Source organism: Glycine max, chromosome 11 (assembly GCF_000004515.6).
Source record: "Glycine max cultivar Williams 82 chromosome 11, Glycine_max_v4.0, whole genome shotgun sequence".
In the NCBI taxonomy this organism is placed as follows: Eukaryota; Viridiplantae; Streptophyta; class Magnoliopsida; order Fabales; family Fabaceae; genus Glycine; species Glycine max.
In genome coordinates, this window is record NC_038247.2 from 16,984,693 (window position 1) to 17,009,107 (window position 24,415).

Below are 24,415 nucleotides of genomic sequence, written 5' to 3' on the forward strand. Positions count from 1 at the left end.
TTATGCTTGGTGGATTTCAAAAGCTTATAATAAAGGCTTGACAACTAATCACGATATGAGAGAAGAAAAGAAAATACACCCATAGCAGGTAGCAACTCTCATTTTTTTCATGCCTTATCCCCTTTGTCCATATTGTTTGCACTCCGGTTTGTGGGGTCAACATATCTTTGGGGAGAGATATGAAATGAGTCTGTTTTTAAACTTGGCAAAATATGATAGTTTATTTTTTTGATTTTTCAAATAACCCTTTTAATTAATAAAACACGAAAACTGACGATTTTTGTTTTTATTAACTTATTCAATTTGTCAATTTTTAATTACTTTTTTTCTCTTCTAAAAACAAATTGCCTTAAACAGAGAGTTGCCGTAGGATGGCCATTCAAACTTTCAACTGAAAGTAGATTGAAACAGCCTCCTCGTATACTCCTTGGGATATCTAGTATAATTTTAGTTAAACAATTCATTTGCTCATTATTTTAAGTTTTAGTCCATATAAAATATAACTTTTAGTCTTTGGACAGTTTTTCATAACGATTTATTGCTATCAGAAAGTTTTTGTAATGACTTTGTCAACCAGAAAATTTTCTTTGATATTATCAACAAGAATCAGAACTTAACTTTTTGTATGCATGTGTAGGGATTAAAACTTCCCGTTTTCTTGTGTAGAGACTAAAACTCAGTACAGTAACAACGGTAGAAACCAAGTTAATAAATTTAACTTAATTTAATTAAATGAAGACCAAACACAACAGGAAAAACAAATACAAGGCTAATGTGCCCATCACACTGAATAATATTGGAATACATGAGGACATGTAAAAAAAGACATTACATAGTATATCACATCACCCTATTTGGGTATTACATGGTATATAATATTCCTTTGGCATTATTACATACTTGTGCTTAGCGTAATGCATGGCAAATATGCTGATATGGCTTGGTAAAAACAAAAATATGTTCTCTGTTTCTCATGTTTGGTCAATGTCTTGGCATTGAGCTATACACAACAGGAAAAGAATACCAACATTTTCACCTTGCCTAAGCACATCCTTCAAAATTGTAACATATATCAATCATAAATAAGCAAAAGCAAAAACAACACGATTATCTCATCTTCTCATATCCAGGAAAAAAAAACCATGTACAAACTTCAACACTTGCAATTCTTTTTTTTTTTTTTTTCCATTCAGGAAGACATGAACATGATCATCCTCATGGCTTCTCCGAACGCATTCCGGAACAGCCACTAGAGCCTAGCGTGTCATAGTTCACGAATCTGCTTGGAGCTGAGTTATGCCTATACCCTTTTGGCAAGCAATTCTTGACTTGTCTCCCTTGGAAGACATTTTGTTCGTGACCAAGATGTGGCTTCAAATAAGTTTCAGCTTCTGATAGAAATTGAGGCCTTGTAACTGTGCTAGGAGCACTTTGGGGAATGATCCTTGCAGCCATGGTCATGTGAAGGGAATTTAGAGATAGGATGAGGTAAAGGGACAGAAGGGAGACATGTGTAGTAGTAGACATTTAATTTTTATTTTTTTTGAACTTTGTATAGTCTATGGTTTTAATTTGTGATAGAAAGAAAGGAGGGAGGGGTTTTATGCTAGATTGTTGTAAAGGGCTTAAAACCAAGTGTCTTAAATAGGCTCGTGAATAGCTAGTGAATGCAGTTATGCACAGTTCATAGTACATCATAACTTTGGGGGTGTGGTGGAAGTGAGTTGGCGAGGTGGGTGCTCTTTTTTTTTTTTTGTGTTGTAACTGAGGATGCTCGTGAGTTCATCTTATTGCACTCAAGTCAAATTTGTGCTGTTTTTCTGCCCCTAAATCCAAGCAATATCTTCTTTTTGTTCACGATTAGTCAGCATATATATGATATTACTCATAATGATAATAACACATTCTTTAACATATTATTCATTATTAGTTAAAATTGATTATTTCTTTTTATAGATTTAACTTTTTATTTAATGAATCTATTATAATCTTATAGTTTTTAACAATTTTTAAGTAATAATAGAATGTGTGTTAAGAAGTATATTACTAGATTTATTAGATCAATAGTATGTGATAGAAAGAAAAAAAAAAGTCCAACAGTGTGTCGTGTATTAGTGAAAAAATAATTGAGATATTGCCAACCAATTGGGGAACCATTTAAAGATCATTGTAGGTAGCATAATAGTCCAATTATGAGTGTCTTGTGCCGTTGGTTAGTCATTGTAACAATTCAAGGCAATTAATTAACGAACTCCTATCTGACTATAGTGAACAACTACTATAGTGTTTTACTTCCCATTATATTGGTTGGCCACCTAATAAGCCTAATCAATATTGTTTGGGAGTGGTAGATTTCCCCCCATCCACAAATTTCGAAAAGATCCTCTTAATAACAATAATAATACCCCTCCCCACCCATAAAGTTCCATTCAATACTTTAGTAATTATTGGGCACCAATGTGCTAAGTGATTATAGACTAGATGAGATTAATTTTAAATGATTCAACTACAAGGAGACATGTAAATCTTGTGATGTTTAAAGGGAACCAAAAGAACATCAACCCCTCTGATCTTTTTTCAAAGTTTATGCAAAATGGGAACAATTGGTTAAGTTGGGTCTCAAATTTAATAGACATGGGATGCATAGTGCACCGTAACTACTGACACTAGGCACAGCTACTCACCCAACACATTACTTTACATCACAGTTTTTATCATTTTTATCATAGTAGGCCCCACTATATTTCCTTCACACATAAGCTCTTATTTTGTCACATCACGTAGTCCCCATATATATATATAAAAGGAAACAGGTTCAAGAAAAAAACATTTATGAAACAATTTCACTGACACTAATAATTACAACCTCATACATTGCTGAACCAACATAGTAAAAGGTCATAAAATGTGAAACTCTGCCATTTGATTCACAGACTCAATAAATTTTTCCAGCATTATAAAAAGTGAGTTGGATGATTAAAAGAGAATAAAAAAATCACGGATTTGATTTTTGGACTAACATAAATTATAATTTGTTGATAAAAAAGATGGGTGAAAGAGGAAAGATTCAGTTGTACAAATTTCTCCCCCTAAATTGTAGAATTCTAGCCCATTTCATTTTTTTTTTATTTTGACTTGGGCTGATACAGTAATTGTCTGTCATGGTTTTGATTGTGGATATAAGCATACAGCGGAATATGTCAAGGATCAAGAAATTATTATATGATTCCAGATTATTAGGTGTGTATGATTTCGATGAATCTTTATGAGGTACTTACAGAAAATTCAAGTTTTTTTTTTTTCAATTGAAAAATTCAGCTAATTCATGTAAAGATTGAACTGAGCACATAATAGTACAAATCATACAATAATTTCTCCAAAAAGGATGAGAAGACGCCGCCAAAATTATTTTGCTCACGGGAAGCATGTCACTAGTTGGAGCTGAGTTCCAAGTTCTACCCGCGAAGCTATACTGAAGCTACATTAGACACGGATACGACACAATATAATTATAATATAAGAAAATATAAATAATTTTTTTAGCACAGTATAAATCTCAAATAAAAATGCACAACTAATTATTTAAGAATTAACACGATTAAACAAAATATCATAATTTGTCTCTTATTATGATATTCCTATTTATGTAAGTATACGTTTTGAAAAAATAAGTTAAAATTTATAAAATACAGTTATGAGTATTCGAAATGTTCGCGAATCGAAGCGTTCAAATGAATATTTGTCTGACACACGTGCCATATAGTGTATACGACTATTATTTTAAAGTACTTTTTTTTGTCAAACTTATTTTCAACCACTTAAATCCATTTTTTTTTATCTACTATCTTGTAATTCCAATCTCTTAAAAGTTATTGTATATTTGATTTCATATATTTTTAAAATGTAACAATTTTAGTTTATGGTTACTTGTTGTCAATTTTTTTTTAAGAAAAATGAATCATATTTACAGGATAACACGATAGGATAACATATATGTTAAATTATCACATCATTTATTATGTCATATGTAAGTATTATATTATCTTTAATATACTATATCATTAAATTTTATCAAAAAGTTAATGACATATTAATAATAGATTAAAATTATTAAATTTTAAAAATGTGAGAGACCAAGTGTTTAATAATTTTTTTAGGAATCAAAATTATAAAATTATAAAGATGAAAAGAGAATATAAACTTATTTTAAAATATCTGTGATTTCTTAATCTTTAACACTTGTAAAGTATTCATTATCATTGATGTTAGTGCTTAACAATTTTTTATAATGTATGATCAAAACTTAATATATTTATGAGTTTAATATGTATTATTAATGTAAATTTTTTACACCGTCAATTAATAAAAGATTATTGTTGATATAAATTTTAAGATAATTATTATAAAAGTTAATAAAATTATAATATATATGATAATTTTTTATTAGATGATAGTGTAAAATTATTTTATACTTTTAATAATAGTATATTTTCTCTATATTTATTTAAACTTTACCTCCTCTATTAATTAATACTATTTTTCAGCTTATTAATTAATACTACTTGAGCATGGTTAAAATGATTTATTGAATTCAACAAAGTCTATTACAATTGCTAAACAATTAAGTTTCTTAAGTATGCTAATAAGAATTTTATTTTCGGACCTTATGTATTTAAAAAATTTATTGGGAAAGATAAAATTTACTTTAATAATTTTTACACTTCAAAAAATCAGTTTCATAACTTCTGATGAGAATTTTATCTTTTTTCAATGAGAATACCTTACTTTAAAAAATGATTTATTGTTCAATTTGAAGCTTTCTTAATTTGTCTAATTAGTACCCGACTAAGTGAATAATTCATTTTGAGAATAAGGTAATTAATAACAACTGTATAATTGATAATAAAAAAATATCAATTGATATTACATATCCATAAACAATAAATATTTCTGTATTAAAATAGTAGCAGTTGATCTTTTTGACTAACTATTTAGGTTATTTATTTTACCCTCCCTTAGTTAAAAGAAGAGGAATGAAATTAATCCCACAAGGAACTTTTATGAGGCCGAAAACAGCAAGTTAATGTTTCTATTTACCATTACTCGTCTATAGGTGAAATATGTTTTTATTTCTTATACTTTATAAAAGTTTTGATTTTAGTATCTTTATTTCACTAGTTGAGTATGTTAATATCTGAACTTTTAATACAAGTGTTTATAGTTCTTGAGGACAAACACTATTAACATTGTTTCATACTTGACATTTGTTCTAACTTCCAACTAAAAACATTTACTTTTAAAAGTTCGGGACCTAAATGTTGAATGTCAAAGTGCAAATATTTGAACAAATTTTTTTATGAAATACAGGAACTAAAAATATATTTTGTTTTGATTCCTTAAAAACATATCATTTATTATAAATTTTAATTATAATTATATTTAAAATACATATTTATTTCTAAAATTAAAAGGAGAGAGAAAGAAATATAGAATGAGATGAATAACCAAATGGAAAGAGATTTATATATATATATATATATATATATATATATATATATATATATATATATATATATATATATATATATATATTTCTATTAACAATAATTAATTTTTTTTTTTTTATAATTTTGGAAAGGTTTGAAGGGAAGGTGATAAGGGAGCAGCAGAGAGAGTAATACTGGGTGGACAGAACAGAACAGGATAGTTATCTGAATGGATCTTCATCTTAGTGTGCGGCTTCCTGTTTCACTTCCCTGCTTCTCTCACTCTCAGAGTAAGATATTTTTTCTTCTTATTTTCTCAAATAAAACAACTACTATCACCAATCCTTATTGTACTTTCTGATTTACATTTATTTATGTGGTAACTGAAACTTCATAAAGCAAGTAGTTAATTTTGGTGTATATTGAAGATGTTCTTTTTCCCTAGCAGCGGTTATATTATTCTGTTCGGTGGAACCACCGTGTGCCAATTCATTGCTATCCTCGTGGAGGAGTAGTACTACTCCCGGTAGGTTTAGACGTGTAGTTCACGTTCACCATTTATCATATCACTGGAATATTGGTTTCAAGGGAATCCAAAATTAAGCTACGAGAATTAATACTGGTTGGTTTAAGCTGGGTTCTTAAATTGGTTTTGGTGGAGTTGGATTATTTAATAAACACAATTTTCTTACTTGTTTAAAATAGAACAACAAGAATAAACACAACTTAATGCATGTTTGGAATACACCTGAAGTATGCCATGTTTGGAATTCTCCCTTCTTATTAATTTATTGGAATAATTAATTCCTTAGCTATAGTAATTTATTATTGAAAGATAAAAAAAAATACTTATTGTGCTCCTTTGAAAATGGCTCTTCCATCTGCTGATGAAAAACTTTTGGATACCTGCTACCTGACTTGTTAAATGTTGATGATCTAAAATTTAAAGGGAAAGCTGTATCTTCTAGTCTCATTTTATTCCTTGAATAGATGTGAAGTTACAATTGCAAAGAAGGAGATTATCCACCGTTTCCTCTGCCCTGGCTGAGACTGCAGCGTCAATGGCAGTAGCTGTAACTGTCGTTGGTGCAGCAGCTACCCTTCTTGTAAAGAGATCCAAAACTTCTGAGTCATCACAGGTTAATAATTTATCTTTATTGTTTGTATTAATTATTAACTCAGCAATATGCCAGTGTGCCACTAAAAAATCCACCTTGTTTTTCCGTGCAAGAGCATGAAAATCTTTGGAAGGCTTCTCCTGTTCAAGTGCTCAATGGTTGTTGTAGTTGTAATTGTAGTGTAATACATTAAACTATTAGAGTTTCTTACAATTTGATTTGGGCCAAACTCTACCCTACAGAACCGGCATGTAAAGTGATAGTGCCTCCCATTTACATACTTTAATATCTAGATCTTACATCCACTAGTAATATAGTCAACTTAAAGTATATAAGTGGGAGACAATCGTCACATTAGAAGTCAGTTTTGTACGGTTGAATTAGACCAAATTTGAAATTCTAAAATTGTATTAGAGCCTATCATAGCTAGTATGGTTGGGCTTATCAAACCACCTGCCATCAAACCATTTGCAAATGTCTAATCCTGCAAAAATTAAAGTATATAAGTGGAGGACAGTCCTCATCTTACAAGTTGATTTTCTAGAGTTGAGTTAGACAGAATTCCAAATTCTAAGAGAGTTCACATTGTTTATGTGACATTTCTAATTTTGTTTCACTAAAGAAAATTCTTGTAAAAATTAAAATTAATAACATTGCTCTTTCATGTCACTTGACAGCTTGGTAATTGTATTCTCCAAGGTGAATTATGCTTCCACTTCCTTTTAGTAAGGCAGCGTGGATCATTCATTGATACCATTATTGCCAGAATTGGGCTAGAACTGAGATAGAAAGAACAGTGATTAAATTGTGTGCTGAATTGCTAACTGTTTTTCTAAATTAAGCTCTTTTGAAATTAAAGATTCAATTCAAAGCATGTGAAGATTGTGGAGGTTCTGGTATATGTTCTGAATGCAAAGGTGAAGGATTCGTTCTTAGGAAACGTTCCGATGAAAGTGCTGAGAAGGCAAGAGTGCAAGCTAAGAACATGGCAACCCGATTCACAGCGGGGTACTATGTTGTTACATCTCTTTTCCCCTAGTATTTATTTTGAGTTTAATGAGCATGCACTGACAGTGTAAAACAATTTTGTATTATCATTCAATCATAAATCACTGTTGATATGACTCTTAGGATAATTATCATAAAAGTCAATAAACTTATTAGACATGGTAAGTTATGATTGGATGATGGTGTAAAACTATTTTATACTGTTGGTTCACAGCCTATTTTCTCTTTAATTTTCTAGTTTAGCCATTCAACGCAATTACTTGTACCAGACTTCCAAAGAAATGGAGCTATTGCACAAAGTGCTCTTCTGGTCGATCCTGTTCAACCTGTGGTGGCAGTGGAAAGCTAAGTTACTAGTTTAGCATTACATGTTGTCTACCCAGTTCAAAAGACAGTTAGTTCCTCAGCATTTCACATGTTCTTGTTTAAATCACGGTTCAGAATATTGAGGCAACATATTGAACTCAAGCTGATGAGTGATTCACATTCATTTGTTTTCCTTAATTTATTCTGCATAAAGCAAAATCTTATATGTAATTCAATGGTAGTGTATAGTATGCATTTGTTGCACTAGAGAGGTGTTGAGTTTAAATCGACCAAGTAGGGTCTTGATAGAATAGGATTTGAGTTTACTGTCAATACACAAAAGAGTATTGGTATTTGCACTAACTTGCACACTGCATATGCTCCCCATGCAAATTGGATAGCACCCTGATCCCTTGTAACTTATTTTAAACATTCAGATTATGTCCGTACCATGGTTTTTGCTAGTATCTTTTCCTTATATGAATTATGGTGAATGACGTTGAGTTTCCTTTTATATTCTTGAGTTTATTTTTCTTGCCATTCCTGAGATTTTTCCCTTTTCGATTATCAAATAATGAACATAGACCACAGATAATTACATTGGAGTAAAGCACAACATAGCATTGATAGTGTTTAGGAACACTCGAGCAGCATGAAGTGTTAGAGTGCTAAAAGCGTAGCTACTTGAAAGTTAACAAAACTAGACAAGGAAGAAGCTAAATGGGGAATTCCGAGATGATTAATTTCTTCTTATTTCAATTACATTGGAACAGCACCTTAAATAACATATAGCTACTAACATAAATTGATAATAACCTTACAAGTGTCATCATCTATCTTTAGGAAATAAAAGGAAAATATAAAATAAAAATATTAGATAATTAAAATCTTTTGGTTGGTATATATGAGGTAATAGGTTCTAACTTCAATGCGATCATTATACACAAAAAAAATTCAATAAAATCCTTCAATCTGTTAATTTTATTTCTTATGGGCCTAAAGTCCCCTGTTATGGATACCATGAAATCTGTAAGAACATACGTATGTAGTATGTACCTAACAAGAATGGATACAAATAGCAGAAGTAGCAAATGGCTCAAGCACAGAAGCATAGTACACTATTCAAAACTTGAGCACCAAAATTTTAGCCTCACTCTGTCCTCGGATCCAAATTTCCTACGGTCAATTTTTTTATGCATTCTCAGATTCAGCAAATCAGAATCATTAGATAAAGATCGGGGGATTCAGATTTTATGTCAATAACAATTGTTTCAATTTGTTAGCTTCTTCTGTGTTTGTTATGTTTGTCTTCACTATTGGAATGGAAAATAATACTAGTTTAATTATCTGCATACCCAAAAACCGACAATAGCTCACAAACATATATCATACTTGTAATTTGTCTCACTCTTGACATTGTCAAATACTAACATTAGATTTGCCGTCCGAAGAACTTGGAAAGTTGGAATTGAGTGAAACAGCAAGTAGCATATATACGACAGATAGTGGTTACCGTTACCGCTCTTATTCAAAAGCAAACGTAAGCACGTAACCCATGTAAACAAAAATAAAATTTGAAAAAGGGGCAATGCAACGTCTGCAACATTTCTCAGTTCACACGGAATCCAAGCCAAGTGAAAGTTTATAATATTGGCATCACATTGTGTTAGTCAGAACTCAGAATATGCAACTTAAACAAATCTACAATTATTGAGTTGAGGAATTAATTTTTCAATTTAATTATTGATTCCATTCCACTAATCAAACGTCATCAACTTAAACAAGAATACCCACCATCGAGATCTGCGTTGACGTATTATTCATAGTGAATTAGTGATATCATTCACCTGCTAATTAACAACTACCCATCCTGAATCTGAAGTTTGTTCTCTATATTGCTCCCATCGTACACGCCAGAATATTCGATGTGTACATATTATAAGATGATGTAAATATATCATCAGTTGCACACCAAAATTCAAAACACAGTACATTATTATTTTTTTACATCACTTCTTTTGCATAATCATAAATTGATTCTTGCATATATATATGTATGGCCCACGTATAAGTAAGTCTGGTGTAAACATTACACCAAAATAAGCGCAAGAAACATTACTAGTATTTCAACTTTTTTTTTTGGTTAAAATAAAAAAGTAACTTATTCAATTTGAGATTCCCTTTAGGTTGTTCCTCATTATTGGTGGTATTTTCTACTGCAGTAGTTATACCCTAAGGCCTTAAAACTTGGGATCCGGATTCCCCAATCACTCCATTCACTCTTCAACACATTCACCCACATTCAGCAATTTAAAACCGTCTGATGAAGATCAGACCACTCATATTTTATCTCGTTCGATCAACTTCAATTGTCTGATCTTCATCCAATGGTTAAAAATACGCTGAAGGCGCATGAATGAGAGTGCAAAGTGGAGAAGCTAGGCATGAGTTGGAGTTGTGTTTGGTGGTGTTGGTGCTGAGGCCACACGCTTACCTCTCTCTGAACGGCTATTCTCAGCAAACTTGAGACTATTCTGGTGCAACCCTTTTTGCTTCTCTTCCTCGTTCCACTCAGCGGTGTAATAGTATTCCTCAGTGGACTTGTTGACATCCTTTGAAGGAGGGAGGAACATGCTACCCCACTGAGGGAAGTGAACAAGAGTCACAGGAAGAGTGCAACACACAATCATGACACCCATAAGGGAGAGACCAGTGGAAGTAGAAAACCTTGAGGTTGAAAAGAAGATCAATTGGGTCAAACCAGAACCAAAGTTTCCACCTGCACCAGTTAGGCCTGATATGATCCCAAGAGAACGCCTTGAGATGAAGGGAATGATGCCAAAAGTTGCACCGCATGCAGCTTGAGCACCAATGGAGAAGAGGATCATGGCCAAGACTGCAATGGGAAGGGAATTGGCACGCCCAAGCCATATGCAGAAAACGCCTCCTAGGGTTTGGAGGATCCACAGGTTCCAAAGCCTGCCCCTCATGCCAAACAACCTGGCTGCAACATCAGAAGTGTATCCACCAAAGGGACGAGCTAGGAGATTTGCCATTCCAAATGAAGCAGCAATGATTCCAGCAGTGTGTAGCTTGAGATTAAACCTGTTTTATATCACATATAACTAATTAATTAGGAAATATAATGTTGTTTTAGTGGTAAAGGGAGAAAGAAAGCCAGGAGAAATCACAAATTCAAATTTACTGATAAAAACTAATAAATTAACTACTAATATTTGTCAATAAAAAATATAGCAAAAGTACTAATTAATTATGAATTCAATAGGTACGCGCTTTAGTGTAAAACTTTTTACCATAAATTATCAAATTTATTATATGTGATAGTTTGTAATTAATTAGGTACCGGTATAAAAGTATTTGTATCATTAGTACATATATTATTATATGGTTCATCACATATATAAATAATTAATTAGTGGGAAAAAGTAAAAAGTTTGTTATTGTATTACCAGTTGCTTTGTGAGGGAGATCATATTATCATATGTGCAGATAAAATTAAACCTGGGGCCTTTAGGCTTGACCTCAATTAATGATGAACTGAACTAACCTGTCATAGAAATACTCAGCAATGACATTGTCAGTGGTTAATTCAACTCCCATCGAGTACCCATATAGGAGGGCAAAAACCCATGTCCTGTAATTTGTTATGGCATACCATAGCACCTGAACACAAAATGAAGCCAAATTAGTTAATGAGTTAATCAATTACTTGATTTTCTTTTCTTCCCAAAATATTTCCCTATTTTTGCCTAATTCAATATTTGATGATCTTGGTAAACAAAGTAAGGAGCATTTATTATTGTGTTTCCATTTTCTATTTTCATAATTAATAATAAAAATATTACATCTTTTTTTTTTATTTTCAAAGATTGAATATATATATATATATATATATATATATATATATATATATATATATAAAACAAAAAAAGTTAAAACAAGATTATTGTTTATATAAATTTTTGAAAAAATAGAAAATAAATAAAAAATAATGCAATAATTTCATAATTATTTATAAAAATAAGAAATGATTTCTGAAAACATTTTCACAAACCAAATATGAAATACCTCTTAAGAAATTTAATATATTGATTTGTGTCCTCAAACATATACGGAAGAAAGAGTCTAACCTTGGAGAATTTGTCTTTGGCAACATTACCCTTCTTCTGCAAGGCACCAAGGTTTCCATCAGGTAAATCTTGGCCTAGGGTTAGGACCAAGATCCCCATGACCACATGCATCCAACCAGGGACGAAGAAAGCAATCCTCCAAGCCGTAAAGGGAGTAGCCCCAGCTCTTCTAATCAACTCATAAACCATAGGCATTATGAGCTGAGTGGCCCCACCACCCATGTTCCCCCACCCTGCAGCAGTCCCATTCACAAGCCCTATAATCTTACTATTAAACATAGTACTCATCCAATACTGGCATGAAACAAAAGTGGCCAACGAAAACCCTATCATGAACCTCACTGCTATGTAACCAGCAGCATCATTCACAAAAGACATGCAGAACACGGTTGGTGCAGAGAGCATGATGAGGAAGGCACAGCCGTAACGCGGTCCAAGTAGGTCACAAACCGCGCCCATTGTGAGCCTGGAGAAGATGCTGCCGGAGACAGAGGCAACGCCGGCGTTCCCGATGTCGCCTTTGGTGAGGTTAAGGTTGTCGCGAATGATGGGGACAAGTGGCGCCGCCGCGAAGGTCGAGACAAAGCAAGTGAAGAAGGATATCCAAGACAAGTGGAAGGTTCTCATGTGAGGGTTGGCTAAGGAAAAAAGCTTGAAAATTTTTGCCTTGTGCTCAGAATCTACTGGCAAAGCGAAATTTGCTGTGGTGTCTGTAGGGACCATAGGGGAAGCCACTGAGGCTATGAAGGTTTGTTCCCTTCCAGTTACTCCATGCATGGAGCTTCCTGGAGAACCCTCAATATCAGCCATAATTAGCCTTAACAATGTGTTAAATTTGGAAAACTAAATTAACAAACAAAGCTTAAACCAAATTAAAGAGAAAAAAGCTTTGTTGATTTGAGTTGTGAGGGAGAGACAAGGAGTATGATTGTATTTATAGTAGGGGGAAGGCGTTGACAATGCGCAAAGAGCCAATGAGATTCCCAACGGCTGCCAAGGATTATGCATTAAACAAAGGTGTATTTGACGTAATGCATTTCGCCGCGTATGCCAAAAAGAACCCATGGTATATCTCAAAGGTTCATATGTGACACATATATCAACTCTGATAGAGATATGCCTAGTTACATTGCTGGTAAATAAATATAACACTTGTATGGTGCTATTATTCAACGCTTTGTCTCTAACTTTATCCATTGGGTTTGATTTTTTAGATAAATAATGGGTGGCAACTTGCACATGATCATTGATTGTCATGGATGATCATAACTAAATATTCTCACAAGGACATACCTCAGAAATATTAACAACACATTTTTTTTTAATAATATGCTATCTATTATTAACTTAAGTTTATTAAAATTATAAATTTTAATAGACTATATTTCTCATTTAATGAGTATAATTTTATAATTTTTAATAACTTTTAATCAACAAAAGAATATTTTAAGAAAAGTATGTTAAAATATTGCTAGCACTCATCTATTTACTATATTATCTCATTAATAGATCTAATTGATTTGAGAGATTAATCCTTCTCTTTTGATAAAAAAAAAATACTTGAGTTCATCTAAAGAAAAAGGAATGAATGACAAAGTAAAGTATAAACAAAAAACAAAGTTAGACATTTGCAATCAAAGGAAATTAAGTGTCAAGTAATGATATTTGGACATCCAAATATTTTAAACATCCTATTAGCATTTATCACTTCTCTCTATCTCTCTCTTCTTGTCATGAGTTCTTATATTTCATCAACAACCTTAATTTATCTCTATCTCTCTTTCTATCACATCTAATCATCTATCATATCAATATTTCTCTCTCTTTTCTCTCTCAAGATATCAATTAGTTTTGAATGTTTAAAGACTTTTTTCCTTTTGCCAATCATATATTTATTATGTGGAAAAATATGCATGCATGGACACCCACGAGCTATTACACCACTACACATGTTAACTCATTTAGCAAGTGTACCAAATATTCAAGTAGTAAAGACTCGAAAGTCTGAGTGTTGATTTTCACAGGGACTTTATTTTGTATTTGTGTTGAATAATTTTTAATTTATAAGAGAAAAGATGAGATAAGGTAAAAGAAAAGATGAGTTTAAAAGAAACAATAATAGATAAAAAGAGACAAAAGATATAAAAGGAATTTCAATGGAATGAGAATGTTAGGACCTAACATGCCTTATTTGTTTAAGATGTACTATTTGTGATTTTTCTCTATCAATCAGGTGAATTTATCCTACCCACATCTATTAAAATACTTGTCATCGATGTCTCATGATGACAAATTTATTTTACTCATCTATCTCTCAAATGTCTTTGCAAAGAGTCAATAGATAAAAATGCATGAAGTTCTAATTCTAGATGTTTGCTTTGATGCATGGGCATAATGCAATCACTCTATGTCTAACGATGATTTTATTAAGATACTCATTCCTTTTAGTTCTATTAAAAATTATTCTCTGTCGATCGACTAATTCCTAAAACAGATGTATGCAAGACCTTTCTTGTATTTTTATTAAGGATTACCCTATGTCGAGCACCTAACTCCCAAAGATGATGCAAAGATGAATGATGCATGAAATTAAAAGTAAGAAAAGATAATAGGAAAGAAAACACTTGTTTGCATTGATAAATATGAAATGTAAAATACATCTTTTGACTTTTTAGGCTTGCTAAGCCCTAACTAAGGGTTTAGTCTCTCATAGTCATAAATGACCTTACACTAGAAAAGGGGTATAGGAACTGATGGAGGAGAAGGGATGGAAAAAGAGAATAGAAAATTATGAAAGAAATGAAAGAATTTCCTAAGGGAGAGTTCTCAGGCTTTAGGTATGTATTAGAGTGCTCTGAGATTTGGTGTGTCTTTTCTTCTTGGCTTGACCCCCTTTTATAGCTGTTGGAGTGGACTTGGGCTTGACTCCCTTTTTATAATTGATGGAGTGGACTTGGATCTAATGTAAAAAAATCTTCCTTATTTATATTTTTTGATATTTTCTAGATTTTTTTTGCTTTTAATGCCTCCTTTTTATATCTACAAGCCATAAATAAAAAAATATCAATTCTTAATATTTAAGCCAAAAATAATTGCTAAATAAATATTTTTAAAGATATTTTTAATATATTTTTATTATAAAAAATAACTCATATTTAGCAGTTATCAACATAAAAAGCTTTTCATGACGTGAGAACAACGACGGTTTTGCCAAAACCATCGTTAACAAATGGTTGGTAGCATTTTTGTAAATAAGTGGATTCGTTAACGATGGTTTTAGGTAAAACTATCGTTAAGTCATTCAATACGACAATCATTTTGATGAAAACCATCTTAGATTGGACAAGTTTAAAGACGATTTTGGAAAATTATCTTCATATTGAATCTAAAATTAATTTGCTTCTACATTCTTCATTATCTTCTTCACTTCACTCATGATTCTTATCTCACACTTAACCTTCTTGTTAATCGAATTTCTCACTTTGTAAAAACCTTCAATGATGGCAGCTGAAACGATTTCATACTAGAATGGCATCATTGCCAACTTCAATGACTCCATCGCCATGGCCAAGAAATCATGGGAAAGTAATCACCACCGCCGCCATTGGAAGCGAAGAAGAACAACAAGGAATTTGAGGCTCCGGTTCCTAACTCTGCCGATGACAGTGACAATGCAAAAGAGAACGGTGATTCAAAATAGGTTGTCATCCATCTAACTTTTAATTACTTTGATACTTTCGTAGGCTTTGCTGTGTTGGTTATTGTTCCTACTCCATTGGAGGTTTGTTATCGATAATGAATTTATCGTTGGAAAAGATAGATTCATAGGAAATTGGTATTGAATGTTTAAATTTGTGTTTTGCTCCAACAATTGTTGTGAAATTAGGGTTTTTCATATTTGAATAGAGCTCATTGCGTTTTAGAGCTTTTGGTTGAGAGTGAGAGAATTTCTAAGGCTTTGCTAGGTGAAAGGGAATTGGAGGGAAAAGATAGGAAAATGATTTGTGTATTTGGACTAGTTATTCCTCTGTTGCAAATTTACTTTGTTTCGATTGAAGTTCTTAAACATGACTAATTACTGTAACTATTGCATTGAGTATCATTGTTGAGTGTTTTGGAATGTATATAGGTTATTAGGTCATATCTTGAAGCAGATTATTATTTCCATTTAATCATAGATTGAAATTTTTTGGATGATATTTGAAATATATTGTCATTAGTGCACAAATTTTGTCATTAATTTTCTTCAATTGCAGCTTGTTGAACAAATTGAAATTGAGTACATACAACGAAGGCAAAGTTAGTTAAATGCATGGATGAGGAATTTAGAAAAATCTTCAAGAAATTTATTTTCACTGATGTCTCTACTTTGGAGGTAATCTTATGTCTTAATTTTCTTCTTCTCATTACATCTTCTTTGTATATTTTTTTATTGAAAGTTTGTTATTATACAACTAGGATACTGAAAAGAAGGATGGTTCAGAAGAAAATGCAGCTACTAATAAGAAGGTTGATTCTGATTCTAAAGAGGAAGAAAATGATAATGAGCAAAAAGAGAAAGTCATCTCAATAAGAAGAAAAAGGTGTAATAATTTGTAACATGTTTTTTTTGCTTCTATTTATTTATTTTTTACTGTTGTCTTCCTTTTGATAATTATTCGAAAAGAAGCTTATTTTTTTGTTCAGCTTCAACTGAGGATGAAAATTGCTTAATTGAAACAAATTTGCTCAAGGCTAGATGTTGTTGAGGTATGTTTTTGTGTAGCATGCTTAGATTTCAATTGTTTGACATCCCTTTCCCACTATTAGTTTGGTCTCATGGCCATTATGCAAATGTTATATAATGGTTTCTTTTTCATTTTTAAGGTGTGGGATGCTACTGCATCAAACCCAAAGTTGTTGGTGTTCTTGAAGTCTTGAAGAGAAAAATTTTATAGGTAAATCTGCATTATAAATTGATTGTTATGGGTTTAAGATGCAACGCAAACATGCTTGATAGTTGTAGTCTGCATTAGGGGTGTAGTGATAGGATGAAGAAGATAATGTTGATAAGGTTTCTCTTATTTGTATGTATGTGGTGCTTGTAGGGGAATTGTTGAGGCTATCACCAATCTTGGACTTATAGGTGTTTGACAATGGGTAATCTTGATTCTTTTCTATTTTATTATCTTTGTTAGATTGAATGGGAATATGGAGCTTGCATTATGTTATATAATGGGGATCTATAATGAATAATCATGACTTTTTTGCATAATCTTTATGGACACTTCTTTATGACAAAGATGCTCATAGTTCTGCTTTGTCTTATTTTTAATTTTTTATGATTGATATAACTTAGACGAATTACATAGTGTATGTCCATATAAAGTACTTATATCTCATCAATTTTTTTGGGCAGGGTAAACGAGGTATAGAGAAATCATCCTTTCAGCTTCCTGATCTCACTGCTATCCCTGGAATTGAGAAAATCAGACAAGTAATATAATCTTTTGCATATGTTTTTCAAGAAATTATCTGTTTCATATGTTATGATTTTAATTTGGAGTGACTTCCTAAAAAAAATTAAATATTTTGTGATTTACTTACAAACTTTATATATATATTTTAAACTGCATTTCTATGTACTATTATAAGTTGTTCCTTTTTTTCCTAATGTTAGATTATGAGCTTCTGATTTTGGAAGAAGCTCTTTTAAGTTTTAGAACTTTGTTATTTATATTTGATTTATGGCTGTTGGTTTTGATAATAAGTTTGCATTTTTATAAAGTGTTGGTGGTCTATCATAAAATCAACATATTGATGACTAATTTGTTCCCAACAACTTAATATATTTTTATATATTAGAAGTTTTTTGTTGCTCTTTACACGTGTTTTTAATTTGCCTTAATCTATGCTTGTATTTTTTTATTCATATTCTTCTTGTAAAATGTTGTCTTAATTACTGATTGAGAACTTGGAACGTGAAATTCAACAAAAAAGAAAGCAAATGACACTTTTTAAGATGAAGTTTTTGAAAAAATCGTCTTATAAACATCAATTTTTTAACATTTTAAAAAAATAAAAATAAAAAAATATATTCTAAGACAATTTCGAAGAAAACTGATGTGAAAATTGAGATTCTAAGATAGTTTAAAAATTATCGTGAAAAGTATTGACTTTCAACGACAACAAATTTAAAAACGATTAAAAACGGTCGTGAAAAGACATAAGCAACTGTCTTTAAAAGTAATTTTTGTAATAGTGTTAGGTATTAGACACTTTGACAAAAAGAGAAAAAAAATATAAATATAATTAATAATATGATTTAAATTTAATAAGAAAAAAGATATAAAAAATAAAAAAATGTCAAATAATAAGGATTTGTGCGTGATATATGATTGTCCATTTATTATTACTCTTATTACATCTAACACTTCTCTCACTTGTTATTACATGATGGAAACTATGCAAATATAAGAGGTGATTCAACATTTGTACGTGTGTGGTTTGCATTATTCTATCTACAGTGTGGTTTCCTTGGACTTTATCATCCTATAACGTAGTTGCGAAATTTAAATTAACCAACCAAATTTATTGGGGAAATGAGGATTTGTGTTCTTGCGCGCGCGCCTCATTACACGCATCACATTAAGCTATAAGGTGTCAGTCACTAGTCACCAATAACCTCTCTAAAATGTTTTGACGAGAAAAATGAAGAATAAAAAGTATAATTTATATTTAAATTGCTTTACACCTGCACCTCAAAGTTTTCTCCAATTTTTTTTAATGCGTACAAGATAAATTGCTTAATATTAATAATATAACCTTATCAATAAAAAAAAAACCTTACCATCATCAAGGTGTTGCTTTTATCTCACTCCCATAAAATTCAATTTCTATTTATTTTTCTTTTCAACCGAGTGTGTAGATTAATCGATATGAAATTTTTTTTATCCTAAATCAGAAATCATAAGTATAATTTATTGAATTAGAGACTAATTTCACACATGTATAATTTTTATTAATATAAAAAAATTTACATATTGTGAGAATTAAACATAAATTCTTTCAATAAATAAATGATTTTTATTTATGTGAATGGTAAATGTATAGAGTTGTTCTAATTTAATATTGGAAGTGTTGAGTTTGAATAATTATGTATCCGGTGGAAGGTAATTATGGTCTAGACAAAAAAAAAATACTTTAATTTTAAAAAAAATAACTTTATATAACTCTAAAAAAAAAAGGAAAAAAATTCATTGTTTTGAATTGGATGTCATTTTCTCCCGACTATTGCTACTGTCACAATTCAATAAGAAAAGGACAAGATTTGGTGCAGTCGGTTTTTCCACACATTCAAGTTCACAGGTATTGTAATCATTAATTAGATGAACATTGGATATTTTAGCTTTCGATTTATCAAAGATAAAACATATATAAAACGAAAATAAAAAATAAAAAAAACTTGAGCCGATCTTGACTTGACAGACCCAAGTTGTTGTTGATTGCCTGAAAAATTTATTGGAGGTAAACCAAATCTAGAAAAATGCGATGTGCTACTAATAAAAAAATATCTAACTATTTTAATATAAATATTCTTACTAAGTGTCATCTTTTTTGTCTGAACATTTTTATCTTCAACTATTATAAATTATTACAACATTTTATTTTAACTTTCAATTAAATCAATTACATATCTGTTTTATATCCAGACACATAGCATCTTTTTTACCCTAGTCAGAATAAAGAGAAATATAAAAAGATTGAGGCAAATATTAGTAGGTAATTAAATCTCTTAAACATGTTAATGAAAGTGTAATTCCTGACTATATGTAAAAAAATATTTTCTTTTCTTTAAAAAAATAAAACACATTTCAATAATTTTTACACTCCTAAAATAGTAGTCTTTAACTGTAAATTGAGAGATAACTTGAGGCAAAAAAAAAAAAGCAGATAACAAATTAATGAGAAAAAAATTATAAAATTTAAGTGATATTCCTTCTTAAAAAAAATCAAGAAATAGTAAAAGAAATCATTTTCTTAATTGCCCTCTTTATTAATAATGACGAGATTTGTTTTTATATTTTTTAAATTGAAAATATCTATTGCAAAAGAAGAAAAAATTTCAGTGATTCAAAAATTAATAATTGAGATTAAAAAACCATGTATGTAAATAATTAAAGTACCGTATAAATTTATTTAATTTAAACTTATATATCCTCTTATTTTCTTTGTTTACTTATATAACATATTCCTTTTTATAAAATAAATTCCTTGCCTTAGAAAAGTCAAATTCAATAATTACATATAATCTCATAGAAAATTCCATGCAAATTGTTAGAACTTAGTAATGGAAGTAAATTAATAATAAAAAAATGATGAATTTTTGACGACGACATGCAAAACACTGGGATTTATTTATTTATTTATTTTGATGCACGTATATAGTTTCACTTCTGCTTCCAAGTGTGACAACATTTGACCAAATTTGATAATTCATATTCAAAAACTAAACAAATATGCTTCACTGTCGTAATCCAGATAGTAATAGTTGGCAAGTAGTAGAGCAAAAGTTTGTTGCCCCTCTTTGATAACAACTTTAGGGTTTGAACATAACTTAGGCCAAAGCAAGCTAGTTGCAAGTCAATCAATCAATAATATTGGCTTTGACATATACGAAAAATCATCCGTTCATATATTCTTTTAAATACAAGCCAGAGATTTTCACACTTATATGAGAAAATGTGTTATGTGAGAATCGAATTCAAGTTTCCTCCTGTAACATTTATTGTTAATTAGAGACAAACTTAATTATAGTAATAATGAAGATATACAAATGTATTCCTTTAAAAAATTTACATATAAAAATTATTTTTTAATCTTAATTTGCTCCCTAATTTTATATATTTGTATCCACTGCTCCAATTACTCACTCACTTTGAAAAAAAAAAACGTTTTAGCTATTTTTATAGAAAAATAATATTTGAAAAATTAATATCTTAAAATCAGTTTTCATCAAAATGTTCTGATCCAAGATTGTTTTTGAGTCTCTTTAATTTTGAAGTTTGTTTTGACTCTTATGAGTTCCCAGAATTTAATTCATCAAATTTTTTATATAAGAAAAAAATCAATTTTGATAATAATTGATCATATATATAATTAATTTCAAAATAATCTAATTTTCATAACTATTTCAAACACACTTACATCACAAACAACTCCTCTTAATTTAATAATATAATTTTGAAAAGACTTAAATATATTTTTAGTTATTTGGGTAAATTTTTTAGTCTCTTGTGACTAATATTTGGAGGTTTGGATGCACAATTTTGTGGTGATTTTTTTATCACAAGAGAGACTAAATAAAATTTCAAGAAATTTAAATGACTATAAAAGTACAAATTTTAGTTTGGGAGAGTAAAAAAGAACCCTAAATTTAAGGGATTAAAAATATACTTAAATTAAAAAAATATCATTTAGTTCATGATCAACTGATGCAAGATTATTCAAACATAATCAAAAGTGTCAAGATGCACAAATTTTATTAGTATCGGCATAAAAATCAATTCTTTTGAAATGAATATATGAATAAAGTATAAGAAGAATCAGGGACGGATAGGGCAATTGTCTCCACTAACTTTTTATTTTTTATTTATATAATAGACATGTATAATTATTAATTGTTTTTATAATCTAAAGTATAATAAAATAAGATTTATTTATAATATAAATATTGTCTCCACAAATTTATTTCTAGTCTCACTCTTTTTTTTTCTCTCAATTAAGCATTTATAAAAAAAAATCATTTTTAGATGTGTATTTTACATACTATATTTGTAATTAACAAATGATTCTCTCTCAGCACATTCATTTTATACTACCTTTCTTTTATCTTTACAAACACATAATATTTGAATATTTTAATGGTCTATCATTTTCAATCTACATTCTTTTATTTTCATCTTTCAATTAAATTTCAATAATTTTTCTAAATTTTTTTTATCAATAGTTAAAAATAATCTAAAATCATAATTTAAATTCTTCATTGTAAATTGGATTCTTCACTTTTAATCACATTTTTTAATCTACAAGATTCAAGCTCGAGAGCTTGTTTAAAGAAACCAAGTCTAATACTACTCAAACAAGTGACTTGTTGATTAATTATATTTATTTATTATGAATTATAACTATAATATAATTTATATATTAAAAATTATGTATTTATTATAAATAAATTTTAATTATATAAAATAAACATTTATCATCTATGCTTTATAAACTAAAATACTAATTTATATACATGAATATTGTCCATCACTTAGAGGAATGTTAGCAATATTATCTTTGACACTTTAATTCTAACACCTTTGTTAAGATTGGTTGAAATTTATTAAAAATTATCAATTTTGATAGGTATTACTTCTTATTTAATCATTTTCTCTCCTAATTTAATTTAAAAGTAAACTAGTGTTTTAAAACTCGGACCAACCCAGTCGGTCCGATTGATCAAATCGTGATCTGATGACTGGACCGAGTTAAGTCATACATTTGATCGATTGTGCTTTCGACCCGGGGCGATCTGACCGAGTTTGCAGTCAAACTGGTGACTCATCAACCCGAATCGGGTTACTAATCCTTTCTTCTTCTTTTTTCTCCATGCAACTCGAAACGGCGCCATTTCAAGCCATTTTAGAAACCCTCCTGAGTCTCGGCATCTCTTGAGTCTCCTTCCTCTCGCAATCTCACAGTACCTCGATCTCTCCAAGTCCAACGAGTCTACGCCACCGCTTGCCACCGCTACGTCATCATGCTACGCCGTCGAGGTCGCCCTCACAACATCACACACACCTTCTACCTCTTCCTCGTTGTTGTCGTTAGAAATGACTTAGTTTATGTCCCTTGGTCATAGAAAAAAGTTAAACTTATTTAAGAACATATGTTGAACTTGAACTTATTTAATTATTTATTTATGTGTGTGATCTTTGTTAGTTATTTGTTTGAACCCGGACAATGATGTTTTTTAATATTTTGGTATCTAATTATCTATATTATAAAATTATATTAATTTGTAATGTTATTTTTAAGATAAGTATAAAAAATTTATATTTTTTTATTATAAATTGGATCAATCACCGGCTTAATTTTTAAAACTATAAATAAAACTTAATAACATTGATGGTTTTTTTTTATAAATCTCAGTCGATTATAAATAAATAAAAATTAGAGAAAGTGTGTTAAAAGATAAAGTAGCTAAACGATAAACAAACAAGTAGATTGTCTCCCTCTTTCTCTTGGCTTTTGTAATTTAAAATTTGACAATTGATGGCGACAGAAACACACCGTACATAACCCAACCCACCCTTTCAGGAGCTCCTAGAGTTGTTTCAATTATTCAGGATCACTAACTATAATACTATACCTAGGCTGTGGCTGTGATTAATTCGTTGGTTTGTACACGAAATAAGCGTAGACCTTTTCCGTACTACTACTTTCTTAAAAGAGATGTACTTATTATATTTTAAAGTATATTTTTTAACGTGCAGTTGATATTTATTTTTAATATAATACTTGTATAAAAAAGTTTTATTTCATATATGGAGTATATCATAACAAGTATTAATTCTAATTTGTTTTGAAAAATAAGAATAATAAATATAAATTATTAAATTATGTTTCAATAGTTAAAATTAAAAAATAAATATACATAATTTTTTAAGTAACTATGTAATCATTAACTCACTTCTAATTTTGATCATCAATCCATAATAGTATTTTATACACAGATTTACAATTATCACGTCCTTAAAACATAAATTTCTAAGAATATGTTCTTTGACACATTTTATTAATTATTAAGTCTTAATAAAAGTATTATCATAACACTCTATTGTATTGTCCTGTTTGCCGCCACTAAAATTTTATCTTTTCTTATTATTGATATACTGTTATATTTTAATGAATAAAAAAAATACAGTTATATACATTTTAATTGCTATTGTTATATCTAATTATTATATAAGTTATTTGTATTCATACTCATTTTATTTTATTTTACTTGGAGAATTAACTTTTTGAAAAATTGTGTTCAATGCTTATAAAGTGACGGAAATAATTTTATATCGTTTTTCAATTACATATCATCATTTTAATTATTTTAAGATAATTATTTTAAAAATTAATAAATTTATCATACATAATGGATTATGATTAAATAACTGTGTAAAACAAAATTATATTGTAACTGCATAACTCTTTTTCTCATTAAAAATTACCTTTAAAATTTTCTATTATAATAATCTACTGCATTTGTATATAGAAGTACTTCTATACTTATTAAAGATAGTATAATTAGTTTATTTTAAAAAAA

At 29.9% G+C, this 24,415-nt stretch overlaps 2 protein-coding genes across 8 annotated transcripts; one reads left to right on the forward strand and one right to left on the reverse strand.

Annotated features, from left to right (window-relative positions):
- The first annotated feature begins 5,612 nt into the window (after positions 1 to 5,612).
- On the forward strand, positions 5,613 to 8,432 carry LOC100779715 (uncharacterized). Of its 7 annotated transcripts, none has more exons than XM_006590219.3 (5): positions 5,622 to 5,776; positions 5,935 to 6,012; positions 6,477 to 6,625; positions 7,464 to 7,612; positions 7,851 to 8,432. In XM_006590219.3, the coding sequence occupies exons 1-5, from the start codon at positions 5,716 to 5,718 to the stop codon at positions 7,972 to 7,974; spliced, it is 561 nt and encodes a 186-aa protein (XP_006590282.1). In that variant the 5' UTR covers positions 5,622 to 5,715; the 3' UTR covers positions 7,975 to 8,432.
- A 1,420-nt stretch (positions 8,433 to 9,852) lies between these two features.
- On the reverse strand, positions 9,853 to 12,978 carry LOC100807710 (high affinity nitrate transporter 2.4). Its single transcript, XM_003539147.4, has 3 exons — positions 12,070 to 12,978; positions 11,487 to 11,602; positions 9,853 to 11,023 (listed from the first exon to the last, which is right to left on the reverse strand). Exons 1-3 carry the CDS (start codon positions 12,877 to 12,879, stop codon positions 10,357 to 10,359), a joined length of 1,593 nt encoding a protein of 530 aa, XP_003539195.1. The 5' UTR covers positions 12,880 to 12,978; the 3' UTR covers positions 9,853 to 10,356.
- Between the last annotated feature and the right edge of the window lie 11,437 nt (positions 12,979 to 24,415).

Excerpts from the sequence above, each read along its gene's own strand:
- LOC100779715 (XM_006590219.3), top strand. The coding sequence starts at position 5,716 with ATGGATCTTCATCTTAGTGTGCGGCTTCCTGTTTCACTTCCCTGCTTC. Across the intron at positions 5,777-5,934 it reads CTGCTTCTCTCACTCTCAGA|CGGTTATATTATTCTGTTCG; the intron begins GTAAGATATTTT and ends TTTCCCTAGCAG. Across the intron at positions 6,013-6,476 it reads GAGGAGTAGTACTACTCCCG|ATGTGAAGTTACAATTGCAA; the intron begins GTAGGTTTAGAC and ends TTCCTTGAATAG.
- LOC100807710 (XM_003539147.4), bottom strand. The coding sequence starts at position 12,879 with ATGGCTGATATTGAGGGTTCTCCAGGAAGCTCCATGCATGGAGTAACT. Across the intron at positions 11,603-12,069 it reads CCAAAGACAAATTCTCCAAG|GTGCTATGGTATGCCATAAC; the intron begins GTTAGACTCTTT and ends TTTTGTGTTCAG. Across the intron at positions 11,024-11,486 it reads GCTGAGTATTTCTATGACAG|GTTTAATCTCAAGCTACACA; the intron begins GTTAGTTCAGTT and ends GATATAAAACAG.